This window comes from Tarenaya hassleriana, unplaced genomic scaffold (assembly GCF_000463585.1).
Source record: "Tarenaya hassleriana unplaced genomic scaffold, ASM46358v1 Cleome12, whole genome shotgun sequence".
NCBI classification, from domain to species: domain Eukaryota; kingdom Viridiplantae; phylum Streptophyta; class Magnoliopsida; order Brassicales; family Cleomaceae; genus Tarenaya; species Tarenaya hassleriana.
Genome location: NW_010962392.1, coordinates 1,570,134 through 1,594,193, shown reverse-complemented (window position 1 = coordinate 1,594,193; position 24,060 = coordinate 1,570,134). Strand labels below are relative to the sequence as shown.

Sequence of the window (24,060 nt, the reverse complement as noted above, 5' to 3'; positions counted from 1 at the left end):
GTGCGATCCAAAGACGCAGATTTACGGACCCGGTCCAACCTTATGTATTTCTCGTTCACACAAGGAAAATCTCGCCTGCTCAGCACAAGTCACGAACCAAAACGCTCTCTCATTCGCGTTTCCCTCTCTTGTTCGTTTTGCTGGCTAGGCTACGAGTAAATAAAGAGAAAGAACGTGGCAGTTGACATCCCCAACTGCCAAGGGAGTTATAACCGCTCATCCACTAACGCTAAGGGAACTGCCCGTCAACCGTCCGCGAGCCCACTTCTCCGTGTCTGCGCGCCACGCCTAACGTCCAAGACTTCCCGCCAACTGTTTCCCGCGTCCGAGCAGTCCGTCCGTGTTTTCTCGCACACGTACGTCCGTCATGCCGCATGCACTCGGCTTCTCCCACGTTCATCCGTCAACTTACTTAACTCGTTCGCCCGAACTCCAAGCCAGCCCGACTTGTCCGTCCGCACGTCCCAGCTTCGCACAGCCCAGACTCTTCCGTCCGCACGCCAGCTTCGTACGACCCAGACTCTCCCGTCCGCACACCCAGCTTCGCACAGCCCAGACTCTTCCGTCTGCACGCCAGCTTCGCACGAACGTTGCCCCGACACTCATTCCTCGCGAACATGCTGCCGGCCATGTTCGTTCATCGGATCGCGACATTTAGGGGTGTAACATATTGAGTCACCACTCACTATTTAGAGATTACGGTATCTGCTTCAAGAACATGCTCCTGCCATAAGGAAACTAGAAAGTCAGACCCAGTATCTGTCAACCCGTTCATGTTCTGTGTTGTTTATGAAGATCAAATTGGCAGAAAGCCAGTGGGATAATGTTATCTTTTTTAAGCTGACCAGAACAAGTCAGAGGCTTGAAGGGTTTTCAACAGAATACAAGTTGTGCTCTGAATGTAACTAAAAGAATGCAGCTTTCTTCACAGTTGATCCATTTTTTTAGTTCCAACGTTTGAAACAAATCAGAAAACCTTGAGCAATTCCATTGGACCCAAAAAACAAAGTGGGCGGCAAGCAAGAAACTGAGGAAAGATCCAACCGAGCCGATGTGGCGTTTGAAACATTCTTAGCAATCTCTACCTGGTGAAATGATGCATATGTGTTACATGTGTATATAAAGGCTTGTGCTTCTCTCTCTCTGGATAAAGACAGAAAATGGGCAAAACACAGATTGCTCTAATAACAAGTCTGATAATAGTTCTGAGCATCCTTTCCACGCGAGCCGATGCAGAGAGGAAGAAGGTTGCTTCGCTTTTCTTTCATGGAAGGCCTTTCTTTAAGAGAGAATGAAACAGAAACAAGTTAGACTAAATCAATTTTGGTTATTGATTTTCTGATACTCAACAGGTTCATATAGTGTATCTGGGAGGGAAACAGCATGAAGACCCCGAGTTTGTCACTAAATCTCATCACCAGATGCTATGCTCACTTCTTGGAAGGTATACATATACAAACATATGCATATATGTATGTATCTGTGTTTGTTTGTGTGTGTGTGTGTGTGTTTTCAGATTGATATTCATAGTTCTTGATCAATCACTACTACAGCGAAGAGGCTGCACATGATTCAATGGTATACAGCTACCGACATGGTTTCTCGGGTTTTGCAGCAAAGCTTACAGAGTATGAGGCAGAGCAAATCTCGGGTACCTCGATGTGTTTCAACTCTCCCTATCTCTTGAACTTTTTACCATTCAGACCCGTTGCCATTTCTAAGACATTTCCGTGAAAACAACAGAATTACCGGAGGTAGTTCATGTCGTGCTGGATCAGTTCTACCAACTGACAACAACCAGAACTTGGGATTACTTGGGACTTTCTCCCAAACATCCTAAGAATCTCCTCTATGAAACCAACATGGGAAACCAAGTCATCGCCGGTGTGATTGATTCAGGTATATATATATGCAGCTTCTCTGGTTTCTCATGTTGTTTCAGGACATCATCTCTGTAACCATAATGATGTCCCCCCAATTGTTAACTTGTCTGATAATCTTTGTATGGTTAAAGGAATATGGCCCGAGTCTGAATCGCTAAACGATAAAGGGATGGGATCGATACCGAGCCGTTGGAAAGGAGGATGTGAATCAGGACAAATGTTCAACCCTTCAACTCACTGCAACAGAAAGCTGATAGGAGCTAAGTTCTTCATCGACGGATTCATAGCCTCTAATGGAGACCTGAACACCACGGAGAATCCCGAGTACGTTTCCCCGAAAGATTTTGACGGCCATGGGACTCATGTTGCAACGACGATAGCCGGTTCTTTCGTACCTAACGTAACCTATCTAGGTTTTGCCGGAGGGATCATAAGAGGCGGTGCTCCACTTGCTCATATCGCAATGTACAAGGCTTGTTGGCATGTGACTGCGATTGGAACTGCAACATGTTCATCTGCTGACATGTTGAAAGCAATAGATGAAGCTATAAAAGATGGGGTCGACGTCATATCGATCTCTATCGCATTTTCTGTTCCTCTGTTTCCAGAGATCGATATTCGCGATGGGATTGCGGTGGGAGCGTTCCATGCAGTGGCTAGAGGTATTCCGGTCGTATGTGCAGGTGGTAATGCAGGCCCGGCTGCTCAGACCATCGTTAACACGGCTCCTTGGATCTTGACGGTGGCTGCAACCACTCTGGACAGATCCTTTCCCACTCCGATCACACTAGGGAACAATATAACCATACTGGTATGTATGTATGTATGTATGTATGTATGTATGTATGTATGTATGTATGTATGTATGTACCGATTGTTGTCTGAAATCATCTATCTTGTCCATAATCTGTCTTTGCTTGTTTCAGGGTCAAGAGCTGTACGTCGGTTCAGGGCTTGGCTTCACTCCTCTGGTCTATCCAGAGAGCCCGTTTTCAGGGTAAGATCTGTCTCTGATTTCCCATTAACAAGAAACGAATTTCAGATTTAGATTGTCTGTCTGTAACTCGCAGTGACTGCGAGAAGCTTTCTGCCAATCCAAACCGGACAATGGCGGGGAAAGTCGTGTTGTGTTTCACAACAAAGACAGATCCCAGCGCTGTAATAAGTGCTGGTAAGGCTGTAAGCGAGGCAGGCGGTCTCGGCGTCATCGTGGCAAGAAATCCAGGCCACTTGCTCGTTCCGTGCGTCGATTTCGCATGTGCGGCCATAGATTACGAGCTTGGGACCGACATTCTTTTCTACATACGTTCCACCAAGTAAACATCTTCATCAAACTTCAACCATCAAAACACGGTCTGAGATTCAACATTATGGTAATCTTGGTTTGTAGGTCGCCTGTTGTGAAGATACAGCCTTCAAGAACGCTGGTTGGACCACCCGTTGCAACAAAGGTCGCAACTTTCTCGTCGAGAGGACCTAATTCGATCACTCCAGCAATTCTCAAGGTATGGAAAAATCCATTTCCATGTTCCTGACCCGTTAGATTCTTCAATGTTTCGTGTTTTTGTCAACTTATCGGAGAACTGTGTTTACATACATGAGTATGCAGCCGGATATATCGGCACCGGGAGTGAACATATTGGCAGCTACTTCTCTTAATGATTCATTAGGTGCCGGAGGATTTGTTCTGAAATCAGGAACATCAATGGCAACTCCAGTTGTTTCGGGAATCGTAGCTCTCCTTAGAGCTTTACACCCTAATTGGTCTCCTGCTGCAATTCGATCAGCCATTGTTACTACAGGTTCATAGTACCAATCTTCCTATGCCGTCCTTCACATTACAACCGAAGAACGGACTGACCCTTTTGAGCATTCTTGGTTTGCAGCTTGGAAAACCGATCCATCTGGAGAACCGATCTTCGCGGACGGATCGAACCGAAAACTAGCTGACCCGTTCGACTACGGAGGAGGCCTTGTCAATCCAGAGAAAGCCACAGATCCTGGTCTGGTATACGACATGGGCACGTCTGACTATATCCACTACATGTGTTCTGTCGGTTACAAAGATCCATCCATTTCGCTGGTTGTGGGAAAAGCAACCATTTGCCCACATCCGAACCCATCTGTTCTCGATCTGAACCTGCCGTCGATCACGATTCCAGATCTCAGTGGCGAAGTCACCATCACAAGAACCGTCACTAACGTTGGACCACGAAACTCGGTCTATAAGGTCGTGATCGATCCTCCATCGGGCGTCCATATGGACGTGAATCCGAAAACGTTAGTGTTCAACCCTAAAACCGAAAGGGTTTCCTTCACGGTTCGAGTCTCGACCAGTCACAAAGTGAACACTGGATTCTACTTCGGGAGCTTGACTTGGACAGACTCTGTTCATAATGTGGCCATCCCTGTCTCTGTCAGGACACAGATTCTGCCACGCTACTACGACGAGAACTGATGGCGTGTCGGCGTTTCTCCTCATCCCTTGGAAAAGCTACTGTCCTGAATCCTGATCCACGGAGTTTGTATATTCGTGTGGTGTGTATGTGTAGGGCTGGGCGTTTCGGTTCGGTTTTACGGAACCGGACCGAACCGAACCGTTAAAACGGTATTTTTTCCGACCCGAAACCGTTGTTATTTCCCGAACGGTACCATTTTTAGAGAACCGAATTTTTCCGGAACCGAACCGAACCGAACCGAACTTTAAAAATCCCAAAAAACCGAATATTTTTAAAGGAAATCTAACATTTTTTTAATAAAACCCGGAACCGAACCGAACCGATACCGAAACCGAACCGAACCGAATACAATAAAAACCCGATTGGTACCTATTTTTGTAAAACCGAAAGAACCGAACCGATCTATTCCGTCCCGAACCCGAACCGTTTCCCGAAACGCCCACCCCTATGTATGTGTGCTGATAAATTATGTGAATAACGGTTTGCATAGCAACCATTTAATAAATGTTTTAGTAACATTTCTTCATAAATCTCATAATATATTGATAACATTTCTTCATCATAAATTAAAGATGTTTTTTTTTTGGTATGTGAAACGCAATCTCTTTTACACACGGTAAAGATATTCAATGGTAAAAACACAAGTAACAAGAATAAAAGAGAAAGACGCCTTAAAACAATATTAATCGATTTGGATAGTAACTTTGTGTTTTTGGTTCTTGTAATCAAAATTCGGATCATCGACCCAAAGTTAACATCTCGATCAAGGTATGAAAGATTTATTTCTGCTGAAACTTACATTATGTAATATGATTGTGTGCTGATGAATAATCTTGTTACATAATTACATAAAAATTGCAATAATCTGCTTTGAATAATAATAATAATAATAATCTCCATATTCTCAACCATTGTCTGAAACTGCAGAAACCTTAGTTTCCGTTTATTGTTATGTAAGTTCATGAACACAGATCGAATTTTCATAAAGTCAATGAAATAAGACAAGAAAGGTTCTTTTTTTAAAAAAAAAGATTCATGAAAATCATTGAGATTGGAATCATCCAGCTACGTACATAGCAGTAGTGCGTTGAATGCACTATAGGAGAAGGGAATTTCTAATCCATGCATGGATATATATATATATATATGTATGTATGTATTCAACTTATAATTTCTGTTGACTTTGACTTTGTGAGAACGTGGGGACGACAAACGAGAAGCAATCCAGAATCCAGAGCTATAAGGCAATTGAAACATTCTTACACCTGAAGACATATCAGAACAAGACAGACATCTTCAGTTTCTGTCTTAAAGATAGAGAATGGGGAAAACATCATTTCTCTTACCAATAACTCTGTTACTGTTAGTTCTGAATCGGCAGAGCACGCGAGCAGATGCCAAGAAGAAGGTACTTCTGCATTAATGGATGATGATGGCAGACAGCAAAACGACAAACTAAAGGGTTTTTTGTTTTTTGTTTTCTTTATGGTCTGATCAATAGGTTCATATAGTGTATCTGGGAGAGAGACGACATGATGATCCTGAGTTTGTCACTGAATCTCATCATCAGATGCTATGGTCAATTCTTGGAAGGTGTGTGTATATATATACACGCATATACATGTGTGTATCTGTCAAATTGTAATTGACGGTTCTTGGTCCATTTCATGTCACAGCAAAGAGGATGCGCATGATTCTATGGTATATAGCTATCGGCATGGTTTCTCTGGTTTTGCTGCAAAGCTTACAGATTTCCAAGCCGAACAAATTTCAGGTGATCTTTTTAACATTTTTTTTGTTTTGGCTTTATTATTACCATGCAAAAATGCTAAGCCGTTGTTCATGGTTTTTTTTTTTTCGTGGAGACAGGATTACCGGAAGTGATCCATGTCATGGCTGATCGATCCTACGAACTGGCAACAACTAGGAGTTGGGATTACTTGGGCCTTTCTTCAGTGAACTCTAGTAACCTCTTACGTAACACCCACCTTGGTCATCAAGTCATCATCGGTATCGTTGACACAGGTATGTATGTATGTGTGTATGTGTGTATCTATGCATGTATGTATGATCCAAATCGTTGTCACAGGAGTGTGGCCAGAGTCTGAAATGTTCAGTGACGAAGGGATTGGACCGATACCGAGCCGTTGGAAAGGAAATTGCGAGTCGGGACAGCAATTCAACGGCTCAGCTCATTGCAACAGAAAGCTAATAGGAGCAAAGTACTTCATCGACGGCCTCCTCGCCGCCATCGGAGACTTAAACACCACTCAAAATCCCGAATACGTTTCCCCGAGAGACTTTAACGGCCACGGAACTCACGTCTCGACCATTGCAGCCGGCTCTTTCGTGGCTAACGTAAGCTATGGAGGATTCGGTAAAGGAACCGCGAGGGGAGGAGCTCCTCTTGCTCGTATCGCAATGTACAAAGCTTGTTGGCTTCAAGTAGGAACTTGTATGGGATCCGATCTCTTGAAAGCGATAGACGAAGCTATACACGATGGCGTGGACGTGATATCGATATCTGTCGCTTTCCCGATCCCTCTGTTTTCTGAAATCGAGATCCGGGATGGCATTTCAGTTGGATCTTTCCATGCAGTTTCTAAGGGAATTCTAGTTGTATGTGCTGCTGGTAATAAAGGTCCGGCGGCCCAGACCGTCGTGAACACGGCTCCTTGGGTCTTGACGGTGGCTGCAACCACTCTAGACCGATCCTTTCCCACGTCCATAACGCTAGGGAACAATATAACAATGCAGGTATATTGTTATTTCAGTTTATATCTATGTCTATATCGACACACACTCATCAAGATTTCATCCAAAACCTTATCAGATGAATGCTTTTCGATATTTCATCTTTGCTTATGCAGGGTCAAGCGATGTACGTCGGTCCAGAACTCGGTTTCACTGGTTTAGTTTATCCCGAGAATCCAGGAACCGGTGACGAGGAGTTTTCCGGGTAATATTTGCCTCTGATTTTCCTCTTTTGGATCAGTATTTCAAGAACCAGACATGAATTTGAACAGTGAGACATCATTTCTCTGAGATCATGGAACTGTAAACTTGCAGTGACTGTGAGAGACTTTCTGTTAATCCCAACTCGACTATGGCCGGGAAAGTCGTGTTGTGTTTCACTGCGAAAACGGATAACTCCCCAGTTGCAAGTGCTGTCTCCGCTGTAAGAAACGCTCGCGGTCTCGGAGTTATCATTGCCAGAAACCCGGGTCACTTGCTTGTTCCCTGTGGCGGTTTTCCATGTATCGCCGTAGATTATGAGCTCGGGACTGACATTCTATTCTACATACGTTCAAATAAGTATTTTTGCCGAATCTAATCTTCACCATAACATCGTTTTCGTGTACGTGATGGATACTTTTAACGACATTCTTGGTTTCGCAGAATTCCCGTGGTGAAGATAATGCCTTCCCAAACACTCGTTGGACAACCTGTTTCCACAAAGGTCGCAACTTTCTCGTCGAGAGGACCTAACTCGATATCTCCAGCCATTCTCAAGGTATGTCGGAACGCTTCCCTATGTTCCCAGTCCATTGGAATGTCTGTTTCTGATGACAAAAAACAAAAAAATTGTTTGAGAAACTGTGTTCTTGCATTTGCAGCCAGATATTTCAGCACCAGGAGTCAATATACTTGCAGCTACCTCTCCGGACGATGGAGGATTCGCTATGAAGTCGGGAACATCAATGGCAACTCCTGTTGTGTCGGGAATCGTAGCTCTACTCAGAGGATTACATCCTGATTGGTCTCCCGCCGCAATCCGATCGGCTCTTGTCACTACAGGTTCTTATCGAATCTTTTCTCCAGTGTATTGATCACATCTTAATGAAAAATCACTGACCCTTTTGAGCATTCTTGGTTTGCAGCTTGGAAAACCGATCCATCTGGAGAACCGATCTTCGCGGACGGATCGAACCGAAAACTGGCCGACCCGTTCGACTATTTTCGCAGAATTCCCGTGGTGAAGATAATGCCTTCCCAAACACTCGTTGGACAACCTGTTTCCACAAAGGTCGCAACTTTCTCGTCGAGAGGACCTAACTCGATATCTCCAGCCATTCTCAAGGTATGTCGGAACGCTTCCCTATGTTCCCAGTCCATTGGAATGTCTGTTTCTGATGACAAAAAACAAAAAAATTGTTTGAGAAACTGTGTTCTTGCATTTGCAGCCAGATATTTCAGCACCAGGAGTCAATATACTTGCAGCTACCTCTCCGGACGATGGAGGATTCGCTATGAAGTCGGGAACATCAATGGCAACTCCTGTTGTGTCGGGAATCGTAGCTCTACTCAGAGGATTACATCCTGATTGGTCTCCCGCCGCAATCCGATCGGCTCTTGTCACTACAGGTTCTTATCGAATCTTTTCTCCAGTGTATTGATCACATCTTAATGAAAAATCACTGACCCTTTTGAGCATTCTTGGTTTGCAGCTTGGAAAACCGATCCATCTGGAGAACCGATCTTCGCGGACGGATCGAACCGAAAACTGGCCGACCCGTTCGACTATGGAGGAGGCCTTGTCAATCCAGAGAAAGCCACAGATCCTGGTCTGGTATACGACATGGGCACATCTGATTATATCCTCTACATGTGCTCTGCTGGTTATGCCGATTCCTCCATCTCACAACTCATCGGAAAACCAACTTCTTGTCCGAACCCGAAGCCATCCATTCTCGATCTGAACTTACCTTCGATCACGATCCCGAATCTGAGAGACGAAGTCACTCTGACACGAACCGTCACTAACGTTGGACCTCGCGACTCGGTCTATAAGGTCGTGATGGAGCCTCCGTCGGGCGTTCGAGTGGACGTGAATCCGAAAACGTTAGTGTTTAACTCTGAAACCAAAAGGGTTTCATTCACGGTCCGGGTCACGACCGCACACAAAGTGAACAGTGGGTTCTACTTCGGGAGATTGACTTGGACGGACTCGGTTCGTGAAGTGACCATTCCTGTCTCCGTCAGAACTCAGATTCTACAACGATACTACGACGATAACTGATGGATTGAATCTGTCCGTACAGAGCATGTGGCTATCTAATGGTTTATTAGATGAAGAAATGAATTAACATATTGTTTCAAGACGATCGGAGACGATGGATGAACGTGCTGGACCATTTTAATGGGCTTATCACCTCTGTATTGGGCTTTATGAAGTATGCTTAATGGGCTTCATAATTATGTAATGGGCTTTGATATCCAACAAATATCTGAACCATAGTAACCTTGTGACTATGCATCACCCTTTTGAAATCTCCTCTTTACAAAATTACATGCAGTACATTCATAACAAGATCTGGATGAATAATATCTGCCAAGATATTTTTGTTCTTGTATATCTAAACTCACCGGAACAATACGTTTTAACATTTATAACAAATTTTAATTAAGGCTAATTAATGATTAAGCATTCAAATTCTACAAAGTACGTTGCATTTCCATGACGAATCGGACCAAAAATAAATAAATAAAAAGTACAAGAACACAATTTCATAGAAATAATCAAAATCGCCTTCCATGTTTGTCAAGCTGCGTCTTGATTTTCTTGTTTTGGGCCATCATCATCATTGGGCTTTTAAACATGTCGGCCTTATAAGACGTAGTAGTTAATAATAATAATAATAATAATAATAATAATAATAATAATACAACAGGGACGTATATTTCGGACCGTTCATTTACTTAATGGGCCCAGAAAAGATTTCGTCCAGAGGTAATTCAGGGACATGGCGACAAAACCGTGTACATGTGGGATCCATTAACGGGCCCCACTCCCAACCAGGTAATTCCCACCGCTGAGAACGTACACATCCCAAAAATATCATCACTTAACCTCTCATATTAGCCTCAAAGGTCGGCATATTCTCGGTGATGCCACTGGCCCCCAGCACGTGACAAAAATCGGATCCTGAGGCGCCTAGAGATCCATTAGCAGCTGAGCCCATAGATTAATGCCACATGTCTCAAGAAGCAGCTATACCACTGGATTTTCGCCACGTGGCAACAACGTCCCACCACTACAAAAACGCGCCATTGCTCTGGTTGGGCTTCTTCAGCTCCGTCTGCCCGTGTTTCTGTGATCACATTCTCAGGTCTCTCACGGACGCTTCGGAGCTCTAACACGGTAAGATTTTATCTCTGATTAATGTCTGAAAATGTTTAATCTTTTTATTTCAATCGTATGATTTTTTCTTCGGTCAAATTCTCGGAATGTTTGGAATCTGTTGTGATTCAAATTTTTTTTTTATCTGATTACTTGTGATTCGTCTTCTTCAAATTACAGATTTTCCGGACTATAGTATTCTCTGTTAAAAGTCTCTCTCTTTCTCTCTCTCTCTCTCTCCCTCCCTCCCTCCCTGAGTTTAGTTTCAGTTCTGAAGCGTGAAGCAGTGAGTCTGTAGTCGCTCAGACGAAATTGCCCGCTTCATTGGTGTATGGTTTAGGGTTTTTTTTTTGCATCTGGGTTATGCTTCTTGTATGTTTTGCCAGCTCTATTATCTGATAGATCATAGCGAAGGTCCTGTCTTCAGTTGGAAAGCATCGTCTTTCTCATTTTATTCGCATGAAAGCTGCAAGCTTTAGGAGGAAATCAATTTTGTTGATTGTGATCCTGTTCTCCTCCTGTTTTGGTTCCAGATATAGGGATTTTCCGCGATGGCAACTGTGACTGCTTCACACTGCGTGCCAAGAACCTCACTCATCAACAACCATGGAGGTTCAGGCTCCGAGACCATCCCAAATCTGTCTCAGATTGCGTTGAAGGGTCAATCAGTGACTCACTGTGGGCTAAGGTCTTTCAACATGGTGGATAGGCTTCAGAAGAGAATCCGTGGCAAAGCAGTTTCTGCTAAATCCACCAAAAGATCACAGAACATTCCGACTGTTAAGCATTCCGGCAAGATCATGAATCAGCAGGGGATGACATTGGTCTTTGTTGGAGCTGAGGTCGGTCCCTGGAGTAAAACCGGTGGCCTCGGTGATGTTCTTGGTGGTCTCCCTCCTGCAATGGCCGTAAGTTGTATACTTTTACCTGTTTAATGTTGGAACCAAATGGCTATTTGGTGTGCCGTAACGTTTTCTGAGCTTCTCATGAACTGAATATGGTGTCTAATTCAGTGTGTTATTGGTCTGGTTAGGCTAGAGGACACCGAGTGATGACTGTAGCTCCCCGGTATGACCAATACAAAGATTCTTGGGACACTTGTGCCGTGGTTCAGGTCAATTTCTCTCCATTTTTGCCCTTTTGATCAATTCCATGCTTTGGTAAATGTTCTTGGGTATTTGCTTTCTTGTCTGATGAACACTATTCTTATCAAGTGTTCTTGGCATGTTGAATGTCTTAATCTAATACAGATCCAAGTTGGCAACAGAGTTGAGACTGTTCGGTTCTTCCACTGCTACAAACGAGGGGTTGATCGTGTCTTTGTTGATCATCCGATGTTCCTCGAGAAGGTTTATTTCCTTCCCTAATCACTAGAAGGGTCTATTCATGAGAAAGCCTATGGGTGGGTTCTGAGCTTTTGTAAATAACACAGGTCTGGGGAAAAACTGGATCCAAAGTCTATGGTCCTAACGCTGGAGTGGACTATGATGACAACCAGCTCCGGTTCAGCCTGTTGTGTCTGGTAACACACGCCTTGCTCTTGAGATCTTTTATTCAATTCGAACAATAACTCCATTGACATTATGTAATGATTGTTACATTGCAGGTTGCTTTCATTTAGTCATCCACTGCCTTATCTGTGTATATGTGAACTATATCTCTGTTCCTTCATGACATAAGTGTGGTTTACTTTCCTAATTTGCAGGCAGCACTTGAGGCGCCAAGGGTTCTGAACTTGAACAGCAGCAAGTATTTCTCGGGACCTTATGGTGAGAATGCCTTCCGATTCTCAAAACTTTTTGTAAAATTACCTTAAGATGAATAAGTGTTGCATCATAAACTTACTCAGTTCCGTTATGTTTCAGGGGAAGATGTTGTCTTCGTTGCCAATGATTGGCATACCGGCCTTCTTCCATGTTACCTCAAATCCATGTACCAGTCACGCGGAATCTACAAGAATGCAAAGGTAATAAATAATTCAAGCCCTTGTTGGATCATATCTTCGGAAAAAATCATTCCTTTTGCTTTCTGGAGTAACCCTTTCCGTGATGAATGCTTTACAGGTCGTCTTCTGCATCCACAACATAGCCTATCAAGGAAGATTCGCTTTCTCAGATTTCTCGTTTCTTAACTTACCCGACGTTTTCAAGAGTTCATTGGACTTCATGGACGGGTACTGACCCTTGCAGATTGTTGTCAGAAGAATATATAACAACACTCTCTGTCTATTAACAATCCTCGATTTACGTTTCTTGTTCTGGGATTAGGTATGATAAGCCCGTAAAGGGACGGAAGATCAACTGGATGAAGGCTGGAATCCTGGAATCCAACAGGGTCTTAACCGTCAGTCCACATTACGCACAGGAACTCGTTTCCGGGGTTGAGAGAGGTGTGGAATTGCATTCTTACCTCCGTATGAAAACAATCACTGGAATCGTAAACGGAATGGACGTGCAAGAATGGAACCCGGCCACTGACAAGTACATTGATATCAAATACGATGCCACTACGGTAAGTGTCTTGCCGAAAGATCATTACATCTGGAAATCAGAAATCTCGACTTGTTAACGATCAAAAGGACCTTTTGTTGATCATTGTTGCAGGTTACAGAAGCGAAGCCATTGCTGAAAGAAGCGCTGCAAGCCATGGTTGGTCTTCCAGTTGATAGGGATATCCCGGTGGTTGGCTTCATCGGAAGATTGGAGGAACAGAAGGGTTCTGATATTCTTGTGGCTGCTATTAACAAATTCGTCGGGCAGAACGTTCAGATTATAATCCTTGTTAGTACCTCACTTGAGATGAACTAACCTGTTTTCTTATCAGACATAACGTTTTCATGAGTCTTTTCACTCATATATTCACTGACTCGCTCTTTATACCCTCCAAGGGAACTGGTAAGAAGAAATTGGAAGCACAGATTCTGCAACTGGAAGCGAAATACCCGGGAAAGGCTGTTGGTGTGGCGAAATTCAACGTGCCATTGGCTCATATGATCACTGCTGGTGCTGACTTCATTATAGTCCCGAGCAGGTTCGAGCCATGTGGCCTCATTCAGTTGCACGCCATGAGATATGGAACGGTAATGATCATCCAAATCCACGCACCAGCCGATTTGATCTCTCCGAGAATCCATTATCACGGCCAGTTGATTTGCAGGTTCCCATTGTGGCGTCCACTGGCGGGCTTGTGGACACAGTCAAGGAAGGCTACACTGGCTTCCACATCGGAAGATTCAACGTTGAGGTAACCGAATTCAAACCTGAAAACATATGAAATAAACATCGATCGGTTAGGACAAATCCTGTCTGAAAGTTGTGGACTTTTTTTTATGGGTAATGAGCAAGTTGCAACCTTTTACCATCTTTCAGTGTGAAGTAGTGGACCCGGCTGATGTGAGTGCAGTAGCAGCAACAGTGACGAGAGCCATCAGAGTGTACGGAACAGCCGCCATGAAAGAAATGGTTCAGAACTGCATGGCCCAAGACTTCTCCTGGAAGGTCAGTGAGATTCTTTCTTCACCATGGAATCAATTTCGATAATATCATCTCACATCAAGGACACCCCCTTACAAGAATGCCACTGCAACTTAGGAGAATGTTTTTCGGGAATACTGAATTAGGGTTTGTCCGTTGCAGGGACCTGCGAGGCTGTGGGAGAAGGTACTGTTGTCAATGGAGGTCGCAGGAAGTGAGGCTGGGACCGAAGGAGAAGAGATCGCTCCTCTTGCTAAGGAAAACGTCGCAACTCCTTGAGATTGTGTATATAACTTAGCTCGGGTTCTTGATCTGTTTGTGTCGTGACGACATATCAGCCGGAGATATTTTTGTCTGTCGGAGAAAGTTTGAAGTGGTGGGATCTTGGAACGAAGAAATAAGCGAAAACCCTAACCGATGTTTACAGGCGAATCCAACGAAGAAGCAAGCGACCAAATGTTGGAAAGTGCACGCAAATATTATGTAATAAATACTACATGAAGTGCTATGGATTGGATAGTTACTATGTCTTTGGCGTTATGTATTGGTTGATGATGGTGCATAGCGGCTACAAGCATGTATGTATACATATATATATATATATATAGTAAGAAGGAATTAATCACTTCGTTTATATGGGAATGAATAAGATACGGCTAAGCTCATACACACAAGCCCATTTGCAAAACATGAGTGGACGAATGTGATTATCTAGTAGCTATACAATGTCCAATGGATCCAAAATGCTTTGCAAATCATACGTAGCAGCAATACATGTCAATGTCGAAGGGCTATGCAAACTAGTTAATTTAACATGTATATTTCATTATCTTTTGATTTTGGGTGCAAAAACGGTCTAATACAGATTGGGAGGAGAATGGATCAGGACCGTTGGTCATCTATCACCCTTTTGTGACTTGCCTGTTTCATCTTCCTAAACTCATCTATGTATCTCTAACCCTACAAGATTCTGCTTCCATAACAGGCTCCCCACCCACAACAATAAACAGACCAAACCCACCAGACGAGAAAAAAAAACGGAAATGGAAAAAAAGAACAACAGCAATAGCGAGGTGATTTAAGCTGTTGTAATGTGTTTCTATGCAAAAGCCCCTATTGATTTGATCACACAAAAGGGGCTTTTGGTCTATACACAGCAAGAGACATATAAACAGAGAGAGAGAGAGAGAGAGAACCTGGAGAATGGAGCTCAGGATGTGGTTTCGGTATCCTCAGAGCTACTAGAGACTTCTCTACCGGCGGTGGTGTTGCCCCCTGGCTCCATGTCCTCTTCTTCACTGAAGATGCTCTCTTCGCTTGAATCTGAGAACGCATCCTCACTTGCCTCAGTCTCCTCCTCCTCTTCGCTCATCTCCTCATCTTTCTTCTTTCTCAATTCTCTAATGCCTTTTCCCTGTAATGCCAACCTCCTCCTTTTTCTCGCTTTCCGTTTTCCTTTGGGGAAGCCTTCTCCTTGCGAGTTACACAGCTGCTTCCCTTCTCCGCCCTCGACTGTCTCCTGTCCCTTGCTCGTTATGTTCTCATCTGACTCCTCTGAATCAGGCTTCCTTTTCCTTCTGCTTGAATTCGTCTGAACATTGCACAAAGTGTGTTTTAGGGTCGTTAAAGGTTGAAAACAACAGAAGAAGGGTGAATTGTGTGTCCAGTGGCTAGGGCCAGAGCGCCAAGACGCTAGGAAATGTGCCAATTTTACAGATGGAAGTAAAGTTGGAGAATTGTGGGGAGTATGAGATACCTTGGGACCACGATCAACAAGACGAGCCCATTCATGCCGATTCCTCAAGCAATCAAGAACGGCCTGTGAATGGCTTGAATAAGCATAGCGCTCCCCGTTATGTTTTCTCAAGTGAGGCCAGTGCTGCAGAAAGAAACAGTAACAAGGAAGTTTTTTGATAAAATATGAATTTGAAAAGGGAAAAAAAATGAAAACGGCTAACTTTATATGGATGCATACCGGCAGGACAGCATTACAGAGTTCCTCATATGTCATTCGCTCGCCTTTGCTCATGATTTCATTGATTAAACCTGTTATTCTTTCGACAGATGAGAAAACTAGCAAATATTTCCAACATGGAAAACTACAGTGTTTTACTTCGAAAAAACATTTACTTGGCAAAGTCTGATGCATTGGACCACCATCTGATGTAGTCCTCGGTGAACTATGTGGAGAAGGCACACTATGCTCATTTAATTCACTGGAGGAACATTGTCCACTGCTCGTGCTCGTCGTGGAAGAAAGGGGAAGAAATACTTTACGAGAGAAATATGGAGTTTTAGGAGTTTCATTCTTTTCCCCTTTAGTATATGCACTCCCTCTGCTTCCACTATCTTGAGCCTTCCTATCAGGAGAGTAGCACAATCTTGTGCTCTTCATAACTTTGTCAACATCACGAGAAGTGCGGAAACCATCTTTCGATATGTCCTTGTTTTTTCTTCTAGAAAACTACCAAAACCATAATAGCATATCAGCCTACAAACCGAGTCTATTCAGGAGAAATAGAAAACGCGAAATGCTGAAAGGGCAGGGAGGTAAAGAGCATCAGTTAAAATATAACAGGGTCTACCATACCGATCCATGATCCTTGCTCCCAGAACTCGAAGTTCGTTTCATCAACAAACTTGTGGCAGCTGAAGATGCTAACTGGGGCAAGCTCCCAGGCTGTCGCATGCGTGGGACACGAGGAACTCTAGGTGAACTGTTGAGTTCTTGGTGCAACAATAAAGCAAGCTGACCATGACAGGGGAAAACAAAAGGAAAAGATGTCAACATGTCCATAGGGGCAAAGAAAAGAAACAAAAAGAAAAAGATGTCTTGCCTCTTCATCACTCAAAAGCGCACTGGAATTTGGAGCCATAGAATGTGTTGATTGTGCAGGTTTCTTAGATGAGGACTGGGAAATTGGTTGACCAGGCTTGTCACCTTTCTGGGGAATCCCTGAAAATAACTGTTTATTCTGCAATTGCGAAGAGTGCTGGTTCAGAAGCGAACCAGCAGCTTCCACAGAACAATTAGTCTGGGCTGAAGATGCCTTTGAAGAAGAGGAAGCAGCCATTGAATCTGGAGCATTTCTTTTGGAAACCGAAGAATGGGACACTCGACCTTGCTGCACCAATTTTGAAGAGGTGGAGTATTTTGGATGCTCTTTCAAGGCTTTTCCTGAAGAGTCATCCCTGTCTCTATCTCTGACCACATCAATGGAAGCACGGTCTCTCTCACCTTTAGTGTGGCCATCTCTTGGTTGCTGCTTCGAGCCAGGACTAAAATTCTCCGAAGCTGTGTGACCAGAAGACTTTTCCATGGCTGCTGAAGAAGATGATTTTCCAATGCATACCACCACTTTGGGCTGGCTATAACCTGAAATGGTGCTAGAAACAGGTCTGCAAGATTCTGGCCGCTCTTGCAGTAAACGTGATTCGGGCTTGGATTCCAATGTATCTTTCTGCGCTATCATAGATCCTTCTGTACACACAACTTCTCTTTTAACCCATGCAGGATGACTGGATAGCTCATCAGCTTTGTCTGCTTTGCTATTAATTACTCTTTCTGATGCCCTGTCAAGAGATTGCATATTGTGCTTATCGGTAAATGTACTGCTTAGTTTCATTTTGTTGAATTCAGAAGCTCCAGAGATTTGATATGTAGAGGTTTCTGCACCCTCAGAATCGACACGGTCAAGAGCTTGTTGACCAACAGCTCCACCGGCATTGGCATCATCCATCTCTTTTTGTAAGCTGTTCTTTCCACAGCTATTTGAACCACAAACATCATTTAACTTTTTGCCATCAACTTCTGGTGAAGTACCAACCGTGCAACTGACAGAGGGCTTTGCAGAACTTCCTGGTGAACCTTCTGCATTATCTTCTGAAGTATCAACAATTGTACTCTGTCTCTGTAATATAAGAAAACCATCTTGTTACAGGGGAAATTGATAAGTGTCCCACATCGGAGAAAGAGAGGGATTTGAGGCCAATATATATAAGGAGGGTCAACCCTCCACTCTTAAGCTAGCTTTTGTGGTGGAGTTATATAAGAAATCCGACCATGGTATGCATCCTAAGTGTTATCTAAAGCAAACATAATATTCTCAAAAAATAAGTTTTGAAAGGAACAATTTTCCAAAATAAATTAGCAGATGTCAATCAAAACAGTTGCTCAGTAAAAAAAAAAAAGCGACAGTTTTTTTCATTTGATAAACTAAGGACCTTCTCGCTGCTCATGATTCCTTATTACCCGTGCAAGGTTTTAATTCAAAACATTTCATGCATTAGCAACTACCACACCAATATTAGGCACTTTTTCCCCTACAGAAGGTTAACAATCTAAATGAACGACAATATTGAAAACACCAAGCCTACACGCACACAGGAAAGAATTCAAAGTCAAATTTAAATTCGTATAAACCTAGGCCAAACTAAGCCATACCTCTTCCTTAGCTTGATTGTAGACCACACTCTTTTCCTCCAGGGATGAAGGATCACTGATGGCAGAGGTCTTTAGAACAATGCGGACATGATGTGCAACTCTTTCATCCTGTTTTCCAGCACCATGAGCATGAACATTGGAAAGCTGCAGGTCCCTGGAGCATTCAACTGCAATTGCTGTATTGCTGGTTTTATCACCACCACTAGCAAGATCACGATCATTAGCATCTTCAGGAACATTTTCTTTGGACTTCTCACTCTTTATGCTCCCAACATCACTGGAAAAACCTTCGGGATCTCTGTCCTTCCGAGATTCTGATGGCTTAGAATCAATGGTACGTCGAAATGCTAGTAATACGAAAGAAATAAAGAAAGAAAGAAGAAAATCTTTGTATTAATATGCATAAATAACAATGCTAAGTGTGAGGGCACCTAAAGTGATCCTTGTAGACATTGTGGGCAAATCTAAGTCTGCTTACAGGATCTTGAAGGCAAGAATGTAATTTGGCTAACCTGTTTTACGCACAAAACATTTCTTCTCATCTTCCTCCTTGTCTGTATGTTTAACCTTCTTCTTCATTCGATCTTTTGAGGCTTCCAACATTTCTTTTCTTTGTTTATTCATAAGCAAAGGACGAAGCAAACTCTTATCCTTCTTCATGGCATTCTGAGAATGTATTGTGTCCACTACCTCAGATTCCAATCTTTTGGTGTCTTTCACACCAAGCTTCAAGCTATCTGTTTCCTTATCCCCAAGGCTTCTCATGCAAACCAAAGCACTGGCAGGAGTATCCACAACGTTTTCCGTTGACATAGAAAACAGCACGCCAGCACCATTTTCAGCTTGAGGCCCATTTTCACATGCATTTTGTGCTTCATCCTTCTCCTCCTTGTCCCAGCAAGGAAATTCCCTATACTTAAAGTTAAACTTCTTTGGCACATACCCAGTACACTTCCACAGCTCTCGTGAGAAAACTGACGATAATCCTTCAAAGAGAGCTGGATCACCTCCAGGAATTCCTTGTACGTGGACCCTTTCTTCCATTGGGATCTCTGTCCAAAGCCTAAAAGGGTGCCTCAGCGGTCCACTCCGACCATATGATTTTTCCATTCTCAAGGTTTTAGTGGGCAATTCAACCAATAACTGAGCTACTTCCGTCTCCTCACTGTCGTTAACATTATTCTTGCTCTTGCACTTGTCACAAGTAAAGAGCTCATCTCCCTTAACGTACTGTGAGCACCGAGTGTGCACCCACACCCCACACTCATCACAATTCACCATTTCCTCTCCATCATCGAAGTTCACACCACACACACAATCCACCGTCCAGGACCCATCCACCCAGTCCTCGTGCGGTTCCGTGGTCGGGAACCAATACGATCTCCCTTTCATCCCCCAAAATCAGCCTTTTCAGAAACAACAGAAAAATGGGGAAAACCCTAACCCCCTTTTCTCCACGTCTCTGCCAACTATGCAGAAAATACAGAAACGAAACCTTAATTCCCAACTTCTACGAACCAATTTGTCTCTTCCGACACAAACAAAGCCCTAGGAATCAGAAACCCAATTCAAAATCCATACCTCTCTCGGAAATCCAAGTTAGCCGAGAGTTCGAGAACGAAGGCCATGTTACCTGGAGAAAACATCCACCAGATTCCCACAGAAATCCAGCTTCCTGATCTTTTGTGTGTGGTTCCCGCTTCTGAATTTTTCGGCAGCGACAAAGAAGGCGACGACGAAACTCGAAGGAGATCAAAGGATTTCCATTTGGCGGAACTGAACGGAAAGTTGCAAATTTCCCGTTGGAAGCCCATCGCTCTTGTCTGTGTTGCCCAAATGAGTCCTTGCATGAATCAGGCCCAAAAAGCATTGGCCCAAATAATAACACCACCTTCTCTCTCTATCTTTTTTTCACTAATTTATTGTTTTCCAAATCAAATATTTATTTTCCATGAAAAACAGATTTTAAATTTAAAATTTCAATTTACAAAATTTTTTGATAGAATCAAGAGAAATTGGACTTAAAAACCTTGATACCTCCCTATTTAGCTTTCTGCATGTTCTTATTCTTCTTTTTATATGGTTCTGTTAATTGATCTATTCATATATAGTGAGTTGTTTAATAAAGAGTATAATAGTATATTTGGAGTACACACGGTATTTTCAGTGATGGAATATTGTTAACGATTAAAAATCTATAAAATTTCTTTAATTGTGCACAATTTTCTCGGAATTCAATATTTATTTATTTTATCTTAGGATGGTTATATAATATATATATATATATAGGCGACAACCCAACAATAACTATATATATTAATCCACTTCTATTCACTGAAAACATTGTCATCGCCCGTAGCTGATCTAAAAATCAGATGTAGGAATACTAGGTTTGGGATTCCTACATTCTGGGTGGTCGGAAAGTCGCAACAAAAGAAAAGCGGAAGCGACGCGTGTTCATCTTCTCTCTGCGGTACGGTCGGATTCTACTCTTCTTCTTTTTTTTTCATTTCAACCACAGTACAAAGAAAATCTTGATCGCATTTGGGTTTGATCTTTGCTCTTTGGCTGCTGTCCCGTTCTTGACGAACCTGCTAATCATCTGACGTTCCATTAATTCCTTGTGATCCTCAGGTTTTACTCTTCTCCCTCTCCCATGGCGGCTTTGTTCTTTTAGACCCATCTCCTGATTCTCCTCCTTTTCCTTTTTCCTATTCCTAAATCCCTCTCTGTTTGCTTGATCGATCGTGGGTTCCTTGAAAAATCCGAAATTTTGTCGAGTTCTTGTCCGGGTGCTTCGATTCTCGAGGTCTGAACATGGCGGTCGTTGAAAACGCTGTTGCTGATGATGGGGCCGGCGTGATCCCTCCATCTCCTCCGTCGTCCGTGGTGAGTCACAATTCGACTGTGTCGTCCAACGATCAGAACCACCAGTCGAGGATCGAGCTTGGTTTGCATCAGAACGGCGGCGGTCCGGTTCTCCGACACGATCAGGACTGCATTTACGGCAAGATCGGCTCGCACGTGGCGAGTTCCGACGGCGGAGAGAGCTTCAAGCAGGAGATGAGGGAGCTTCAGGAGCTCTTCTCCAAGCTAAACCCCATGGCTGAAGCGTTTGTTCCTCCGTCGCTGGCCAAGCAAGGAGTTGACGGCTTTAACGGCGTCAACGGAGGTTTCTTCACCGACTTCAACTCGTTCCTGAGCAACAATGGCTTTGGTCGTCCCGGAAACGGCGGTTTTCGACGGGTAAGACTCCGGCAATCTCTCTTCCTCTCTCTCTCTCTCTCTCTCTCTCTCTCTCTGTTGCGGACCTCATTTCTGCGTTTGTATAGTAAATTTCGCCAAAATTTTCTAGGGTTTTTGGGATTGTGATACCATAGACGTGAGTATTGAACAAATTCTTTGTTGTTTTACATTTTGAGACTTCCTCGTTGTCTCTTCCTGCATTCACTGTTTCTGTTGTTTTGCCAATATAATGCAAATTTCGCCATTTTTGGGTTGGAAGTTCGGGAATTTCGGAAGATCATGAAACAAAGTTGAATGTTTTTTTTTTGCAATGACTTTACAATCTGGATTCTGCCGTTTGCTTGTGCTCTGTATGGTTTTTCCTAAAGCTAAAGCCGCTACCTGAACAGCCTTGAGCAAATGCATTCATTCCAATGATTATTTCCATATTGTTTCTCGCAGAAGAAGAGTTTCGGGCAAGGGAAACGGAGGATCAACAGCCGGACAAGCATGGCTCAAAGTGAAGAGATCATCCATACAACTGTATATGTCTCTGATATTGACCAACAGGTCTTAAAGCTTGCACTTTTCCTCTAGGATCGTTCTCGGGCTGTCCATTTCTTACACCATTTCATCTTAGGATTTTCCGTGTAGTTCTTTACTTTCAGTCTGCTTGGGTGTATAACATAGGTCACTGAGGAGCAGCTTGCTGGTTTGTTTGTCAGCTGTGGACAGGTTAAAGTGCCTTTATCTAGATACTCCATGTCCTGTTTCGGTAGTTGGTTTGTGTGAACTGCTTAGTTTAGCAGGTCGTTGATTGCCGTATATGTGGAGACCCTAGCTCGGTTCTTCGCTTTGCCTTCATTGAGTTCACTGACGAAGGTATTACAAAGACTAATATCTGTCTATTTTTTTTTTTAATATGCTTTAGTAGTCAGGTGGTATATGTGATTTCTTTGATGTGTTCGTTTTATCGTAGAGAGTGCAAGGGCTGCACTGAGTTTATCCGGGACGATGCTTGGATTCTATCCTGTTAGGGTTCTTCCCTCCAAAACAGCTATTGCACCGGTTAACCCTACGTTCTTGCCGAGGGTGAGACTTTCTTGTACTTGTTGGATTAGGATTACTACTGAGGACATAGTTCCGGTTCTTGGAATTAGGAAATGATCTGTCGATGTTTGGGTTTAGAGCGAAGATGAACGTGAGATGTGTGCAAGGACTATCTACTGCACTAACATCGACAAGAAGGTGTCTCCCTTATCCCCTTTTCTCCTTACAAGTGATTCATGGCCTTATATATATAAAAGCTAATCTTGAATTGCATTCTCCTCATTCGGCCCATGATGCATGTTGTTTACCACAGATCACGCAGGCTGATGTTAAGCTCTTCTTCGAGTCCGTTTGTGGAGAGGTTCGGGGTGATTAATTACATCTTTACTAACATGAAAACGCCGTTTTTATGCGATAGAATGTTTTCTGTGTAATTTGTAGAGTTACAAGAGAGGATTCTAAATTAAAAACACTAAGTGTATATGCAGGTGTACCGCCTGAGGCTACTGGGTGACTTTCACCAATCAACTCGGATTGCTTTCGTAGAGTTTGTGATGGTAAGTGGATTATCTCGGTGATGTCTACATACCGACGCTCCATAACAATTAGAAATTCGGAAAGTAAACCGATGAATCAGCTCTATAGATACGAGCTTTCATCCCTAGTTGAAAGCATAGTGAGTTTGTGGAGGTAGAGGATTGATCTTTACATGTTTTAAAAAGAAGCTATAGCAGGTTTCCTCTTCTCTGTTTGGTTCTTTCTTGTGGTAATCTTCCAAATGCTGAAAATTATGGCAAAGGAACTTTCTAAGAATCTTTGCATCGTTTCAGGCTGAAAGCGCAATCGCAGCTCTCAACTGCAGCGGCGTTGTTCTGGGTTCTTTATCGATAAGGTAAGAAAGAGAACAGACAAACTCATATCATCTCTCTCTCTCTCCAACCTTGTCTGATTCTTGGTTCTTAATGGTTTATCAGGGTGAGCCCTTCAAAGACCCCTGTTCGTCCTCGTCCCACACAGCTTCCAGTGCACTGATACAAGCTTCAGATTCACACATCATACATATATATATATATAGAGCTGTCAGACATCATGCAGAGTCATGTAAAGATGTCAGTCTGCATCTCATAGTCTGGTCTCTGGTTTTAGTACGTGATGCTTTTGGTTTGCCTGGGAACCGGCTTTTTTGGTTATCTTATCAGGGAGTTTTATTGTCTTAAACTCATCAAAGGAGCTACACAGAGCAGATACCCACATCGAGCCTCTTCAAGATCTATCTATACATACATATATACACACACACACACACACGCTGTCCAGGTTTTGTCATCGTTCATTATGAACACAGAATGAGATCTCTGCCCTTCCAACTCTTTCCCAGTAAGCTTTGGTTTTGCTTTGAAACTGT

General features: G+C 43.2%; 5 protein-coding genes across 13 annotated transcripts; 4 read left to right on the top strand and 1 right to left on the bottom strand.

Moving 5' to 3' along the window:
- The first annotated feature begins 1,386 nt into the window (after positions 1-1,386).
- LOC104806461 (subtilisin-like protease SBT3.5) lies at positions 1,387-4,389 on the top strand. Of its 3 annotated transcripts, none has more exons than XM_010531378.1 (9): positions 1,387-1,444; positions 1,554-1,651; positions 1,744-1,899; positions 2,015-2,694; positions 2,810-2,880; positions 2,954-3,199; positions 3,304-3,388; positions 3,493-3,685; positions 3,770-4,389. In XM_010531378.1, exons 1-9 carry the CDS (start codon positions 1,422-1,424, stop codon positions 4,339-4,341), a joined length of 2,124 nt encoding a protein of 707 aa, XP_010529680.1. In that variant the 5' UTR covers positions 1,387-1,421; the 3' UTR covers positions 4,342-4,389. The 3 variants fall into 3 exon arrangements, with proteins under 3 accessions (XP_010529680.1, XP_010529679.1, XP_010529681.1); XM_010531377.1 differs by having other exon boundaries at positions 3,274-3,388; XM_010531379.1 differs by having other exon boundaries at positions 3,274-3,390; positions 3,534-3,685.
- A 1,265-nt stretch (positions 4,390-5,654) lies between these two features.
- LOC104806460 (subtilisin-like protease SBT3.10) lies at positions 5,655-9,624 on the top strand. Of its 2 annotated transcripts, XM_010531375.1 has the most exons (10): positions 5,655-5,750; positions 5,844-5,935; positions 6,019-6,116; positions 6,212-6,367; positions 6,432-7,099; positions 7,213-7,301; positions 7,412-7,657; positions 7,742-7,856; positions 7,960-8,140; positions 8,791-9,624. In XM_010531375.1, the coding sequence occupies exons 1-10, from the start codon at positions 5,664-5,666 to the stop codon at positions 9,360-9,362; spliced, it is 2,304 nt and encodes a 767-aa protein (XP_010529677.1). In that variant the 5' UTR covers positions 5,655-5,663; the 3' UTR covers positions 9,363-9,624. The 2 variants fall into 2 exon arrangements, with proteins under 2 accessions (XP_010529677.1, XP_019057185.1); XM_019201640.1 differs by lacking the exons at positions 5,655-5,750; positions 5,844-5,935; positions 6,019-6,116; ... (4 more) ...; positions 7,742-7,856; positions 7,960-8,140 and adding exons at positions 8,311-8,423; positions 8,527-8,707.
- Positions 9,625-10,389: 765 nt separating this feature from the next.
- Positions 10,390-14,570, top strand: LOC104806459 (granule-bound starch synthase 1, chloroplastic/amyloplastic). Its single transcript, XM_010531374.1, has 14 exons — positions 10,390-10,484; positions 10,997-11,371; positions 11,497-11,577; positions 11,714-11,812; positions 11,896-11,985; positions 12,169-12,232; positions 12,329-12,429; positions 12,527-12,636; positions 12,731-12,974; positions 13,067-13,243; positions 13,351-13,542; positions 13,620-13,706; positions 13,832-13,960; positions 14,099-14,570. Exons 2-14 carry the CDS (start codon positions 11,015-11,017, stop codon positions 14,213-14,215), a joined length of 1,848 nt encoding a protein of 615 aa, XP_010529676.1. The 5' UTR covers positions 10,390-10,484; positions 10,997-11,014; the 3' UTR covers positions 14,216-14,570.
- Positions 14,571-14,737: 167 nt separating this feature from the next.
- Positions 14,738-20,165, bottom strand: LOC104806458. The gene is made up of 8 exons (XM_010531373.2): positions 18,893-20,165; positions 18,381-18,727; positions 16,774-17,847; positions 16,527-16,685; positions 16,067-16,400; positions 15,912-15,982; positions 15,693-15,815; positions 14,738-15,527 (listed from the first exon to the last, which is right to left on the bottom strand). The coding sequence occupies exons 1-8, from the start codon at positions 19,770-19,772 to the stop codon at positions 15,147-15,149; spliced, it is 3,369 nt and encodes a 1,122-aa protein (XP_010529675.1). The 5' UTR covers positions 19,773-20,165; the 3' UTR covers positions 14,738-15,146.
- Positions 20,166-20,711: 546 nt separating this feature from the next.
- Positions 20,712-24,036, top strand: LOC104806456 (polyadenylate-binding protein-interacting protein 11-like). Of its 6 annotated transcripts, none has more exons than XM_010531368.2 (11): positions 20,712-20,853; positions 21,015-21,626; positions 22,068-22,175; positions 22,296-22,340; positions 22,415-22,487; positions 22,585-22,697; positions 22,794-22,853; positions 22,969-23,016; positions 23,144-23,212; positions 23,486-23,547; positions 23,630-24,036. In XM_010531368.2, the coding sequence occupies exons 2-11, from the start codon at positions 21,198-21,200 to the stop codon at positions 23,685-23,687; spliced, it is 1,065 nt and encodes a 354-aa protein (XP_010529670.1). In that variant the 5' UTR covers positions 20,712-20,853; positions 21,015-21,197; the 3' UTR covers positions 23,688-24,036. The 6 variants fall into 6 exon arrangements, with proteins under 6 accessions (XP_010529670.1, XP_010529671.1, XP_010529672.1 ...); XM_010531369.2 differs by having other exon boundaries at positions 20,713-20,853; positions 22,978-23,016; XM_010531370.2 differs by lacking the exon at positions 22,969-23,016 and having other exon boundaries at positions 20,713-20,853.
- Positions 24,037-24,060: the final 24 nt, after the last annotated feature.